The 4658-nt window shown below is 36.8% G+C and overlaps 1 protein-coding gene across 1 annotated transcript in view; it reads left to right on the top strand.

Annotated features, from left to right (window-relative positions):
• The first annotated feature begins 978 nt into the window (after positions 1-978).
• Positions 979-4658, top strand: part of LOC100164897 (deformed epidermal autoregulatory factor 1 homolog) — a 4984-nt gene continuing 1304 nt past the window's right edge. The window contains exons 1-5 of the mRNA XM_001947211.5: positions 979-1528; positions 2992-3102; positions 3172-3336; positions 3414-3659; positions 3733-4002. Coding sequence (XP_001947246.1) covers positions 1238-1528; positions 2992-3102; positions 3172-3336; positions 3414-3659; positions 3733-4002 — 1083 coding nt within the window. The 5' untranslated portion in view covers positions 979-1237. The remainder of the gene's footprint in view (positions 1529-2991; positions 3103-3171; positions 3337-3413; positions 3660-3732; positions 4003-4658) is intronic.

Below are 4658 nucleotides of genomic sequence, written 5' to 3'. Positions count from 1 at the left end.
TACATAGCTGTTGAAAAAAATATTTTTGAAAATAAATTGAGAGGGTATAACATCAAAATTCCTGTATGTGTGTCTGATATAGGGGAAGCAGATCAACAAAACGCACTCTGGTGGAAAAAATGTGTACCCTCCGATTCGGGATGTATAGACATAGTTTTATGTTGGTTATTTTACTTTTTTATAATAAATTGATTTTGTCATCGAAACTTTATACGCTTTTATACCTAACTTTATACGTTGGTTTCTACTAATATTATCAAATATATTCAAATACACTTCACTCAAAGCAGAATTTATGCGAAATGTCGGGAAAATACATAGGTACAATCTCCCGACTCCGCGTAGGGGGGAACCCGCCTAACCATCAGTACGATAGGCGTCGACAGCGTTCCCGGTGTCAATCTGTTTTCCCAATATCGTACCGCAATACCGCAGCAATGTGCTAGTTGTAACGAAAAACGTTCCGGTACGATGTCTTACCGTCCGGTAACTCATATCGTTACCGGATCAGTGTGCAAGCTCCGACGGTAAGGCTTACCGCACGTCCGCACAATTAATAAAATATTGTTTACCGTATCGTCACCGTACCGTCTCTACCGCAGCAGTGTGTGCAGACCTCTACACTATTTCGAATAAATTATAGAACCGCGAATTGTATTTTTAGATGAAAATATATTGAAACTAATGCGATAAACATTTTTTTGTTGAAATATTATATTTTAATATTTATTTTTAAGGGGTAAATAACGACAACCACAACTACAATTACAGCGGAAACTGATAACGACCATCTTTGACCAAAGATGACCAATGACCCCACGGACACCAGCTTGGGTCCGTGGCTGTCCCGACGTATTGTCATAATAATAATATTATATTGTATTTGATAATATTATGATAATGATACGTGGTCACATCGGTAACGTGCAAGGTTAATAGAATATTATACCATTACTAGTATATTGCATTAACCTTGGGTAACGTGAACACGCCGGGGCGTCGAGCGGAATCGTCGTCGTCGTAGTCGCAGGTGTTTCTTATCGACCTCGGCGTCCGGTTGTGCACGCGCAGCGATCGGACCGGAAGCACGGTAGTACGCGGTACCTACGTGTTCTACGAACCGGGCGCGAAAAGACGAACGACCGTTCATTAACGGATTGGCAGCAAAACGATAATAATCACGCGACTTTTATCTTGCGTTGTCACGAATCGAGAAAATACAATACATATTATTATTATGTTCGTGACCGACGACCAACAACAACAAAAACATGGACTGCAAGCGGTGACGGTGGACGAACGTGGTGGCCAGCAGCGTCATTCGGAAGAGTCCGCCGAACAGACGGACATGGCCAAGACCGGTACGAGCGCCACCGAAGTGGTAATCGTCACGGCCGCCGACGCGTTTGAAGAAAACCGCGACGGGTCTTCGTCGTCTCAAGCACGAGGGTCGTCCATGCCCGCCGGGCAGCCCAATTACGCGTCGGGCGCTGGCACGTTTGACGTTGTTACCGCCGACTCGTTGCAGGTATGTGTGATCGACAACGTTGACGGGGGCGGGCTCTCCGACGTACCGCCGACAACGTTTTGGATTTCGTACAGTTTTTACGACGTGACGCGATCGTTGTACATAATTTTTTTCACGCTAGGTAGGTAATTATTATTTATCGTTAAAATGTTCAGTTCAAGGGCGCCCGCGGGAGGATGGCCAATTGGCCCGTTTCAAAACATAATAATACATAGGTAAATATATTTTGTCCGTTGGATTTTAATATTGCTGCGAGTGGGATATTATGCCGCGGATGATCTTTGGTTTGGACACCCATCCCGATTATGTATTATGATATTCAGCGGAGGCGTCGACTTACATTATGTGTGAGACAAAAAACAATTGTTTGACACACTCAAAATGTATTGATATAAGAGATCGCTCTTTCATATTATAATAGGTGTATTACATTTTTATCATTAAATAGATAAAGCTGATGTACCCAACTTCTTTTGCTAACACGTTTAAGCAATAAAATCTACTTAAAGTACCTACTTTCTCTTTGACGTAGGTCACCCACGACTTACTCACCTATTATAAAAAAACTACAAATCTTTGAACTTACAAAACTTAATTATGCGCTCTCACTGATAATAATGATTCACGTCTTGGACCAAAATCTATCACTAAACGGTTTTTAGGTATTTATTATTTCACGGGTTTTCAATTGCATTAAGAGTATTCAACATTTATACGTTTGTGAATATTTTGTAATATAATGTACTGTTGTGCACTAGTGTAGCTAGTAATACCGTCAAGACACAGAATAATTTTTGGAACCTTTTTCTAGGGTTAACGTATTTTATTTGACAATAATACAGGGAAAAACATTTTTTTTAAATATAAAATTATTAATCTGTGGCCAAAGTGTTCTCCATCGGCAGATTAGTCTGAATTGTTTGGTACTTAGCCGAACTATTTTAACCAAAAGTATTTAATAAAGAACAAACATAAAATATTTAACATACTTACCTACATAAAAAAAATTAATTAGCATAAAATCACAGATTGTTACATGAATATAATCTGTGATAGAATTACTTTTTTATTATCACATTATTATAGATGAACTTAATAGGGGATTATTACCTTTAGAGTTTAGGCACCAGCAGTGTTGGATAGGCTAAGTATCAAGCCACTAAGTTTTAGAACTTTTACTTGCCCAAAACCTAATAAATTGGGTTAGAACAAGTAAGTTATATACAAGATCTACCAAAATATAGTCTGGCATAGTGGCATAAACTCGGCAACTTGCTAGATCTATCTGCGCTTGGGAACCTGTCTAAATTTAGGCAATTTATCATAATAATATACATGTATATGTAATAAACTTATAAATATGTTAAATATTTTTTTTTTATCTTCGCTACTATAGTCATTAATGTAGTGTAAAATTGTATTAATATTGACTTAAGTTATTGAACTTATATTTTTGATTTCAGCTTTCGGAATCAAATGATTTCACACCTCTCCTGTGCATGGATAATAGTTTAAACAGTGATACACACACTCAAGTTGATGGTGATACATGGCGAACTGTAGTTCAAGCCGAAGTAATTTAAATTTTAAATCTCCTTGGTATTCACAATTGAAAATTTACTAATACAATTTAATCTATTAAGGATGGCGTTTTCAAACCTGCTCATATTGTACTTGGACCAGATAACTCGACCACTAATAATGTTCACAACGAAGAGAACGATCAAGGTGTATCATCCCCAAATACAGTACCTTATTCTTCATATACCGATGCTGCTAAATTGCCAGTATTACCAGTACGATGCAAAGTAAGGATTTATTTTAATATACCTATATCAGTACTAGAGTGGTTGTCATAATTTTTCATCATGTCTGACGTCTGTAGACCACCAACGCAGAACTGCATAAAAAAAAATTTGGTTCTGGCTGTCGAGGCAAGTGTATTAAGTTTAAAAACCACTGGTACACACCTAATGAGTTTGAAGCCCTTTGTGGGAGGGCTTCTAGTAAGGACTGGAAAAGAAGTATACGATTTGGTGGCCGTAGTTTGCAAACATTAGTATACGATGGAGTTTTATTACCACATGCTATGAGTTGTATATGTGCAGCCTGTTGTGATGACGAATCTGCTGTAAGTACAATATTATTCTTGGTCATTGGTATTTTTTATGAGATGTTTATGATGGTTGTTTATGTTGTTTTAGATTGGCCCCGTACGATTGTATACTCCATACAAACGAATACATACCAAAAAACATTCGTCTAGTCGTTCAAAAAAGAAAAAAATTGAAGATTGTATAACTCTTAGTAATGATGAAGATAGTTGTGATAGCAGTATAGGTATATCATTAGACAATGTTGATATCAATATAAAAGATGAAAAATCCATACTTCTACAGACGGGTGATATTTCTCAAGCTGAAATTGTTCAATCAAATGATTCAATAGAAGATATGTTTAAAAAGTTAGAAAATGTGAGTTTTTTTTTCAATTGAATTGGGAATTTCGAAAAGTGCTGATCTCTAGTTAGCTTTGAATACTATATCAAAGTTTGATCAAAACAGATTATTCCGTGTTTTTTTCATTTACACATATTGTAATGAAAAAAGCATTTTTTTTTTTTTTCATATTTAAATCACTTTAGGGGCCGGAGTGGCGCAGTGGTCACACAGTTGACTTACGACTCACACAGTCATCGGTTCGATTCATAGCAAAGTGCAAAAAATGTGTGTGATTCTACGCAGTCACCATTTTCCCGTGCTGTCGTCCGATTGCGTCATCCGGTTTCCAACTAGGTCCCACTCCACTGGGAGTGAAGACCGCACATGTCTCCTCTTGGAGAAGGGGGGTAGTATCATGCATATAGTGATATATACATAGATAAATAGATCGCATGATCTCCCTACTACCCACTTGTGATAAGCATTGTCAAAGACCTTGAGGTCGTTACAATGAACAAATATAGAAAAAAAAGAAAAAAAAAATATTTAAATCACTATAGTCCTTGTCTAAATTTCAAAAAGGACTCATCACTTTTCTAATAAAATTTCACTTCAAGAATATTATATTACGTAGGTATAACATTAAGTAATAGCCCGTAATTTTAGAAAAAAAAAATTTTTAAAAAATC

This window comes from Acyrthosiphon pisum, chromosome X (genome assembly GCF_005508785.2).
Source record: "Acyrthosiphon pisum isolate AL4f chromosome X, pea_aphid_22Mar2018_4r6ur, whole genome shotgun sequence".
Lineage (NCBI taxonomy): Eukaryota > Metazoa > Arthropoda > Insecta > Hemiptera > Aphididae > Acyrthosiphon > Acyrthosiphon pisum.
This window is presented reverse-complemented; position numbering and strand designations above follow the sequence as displayed.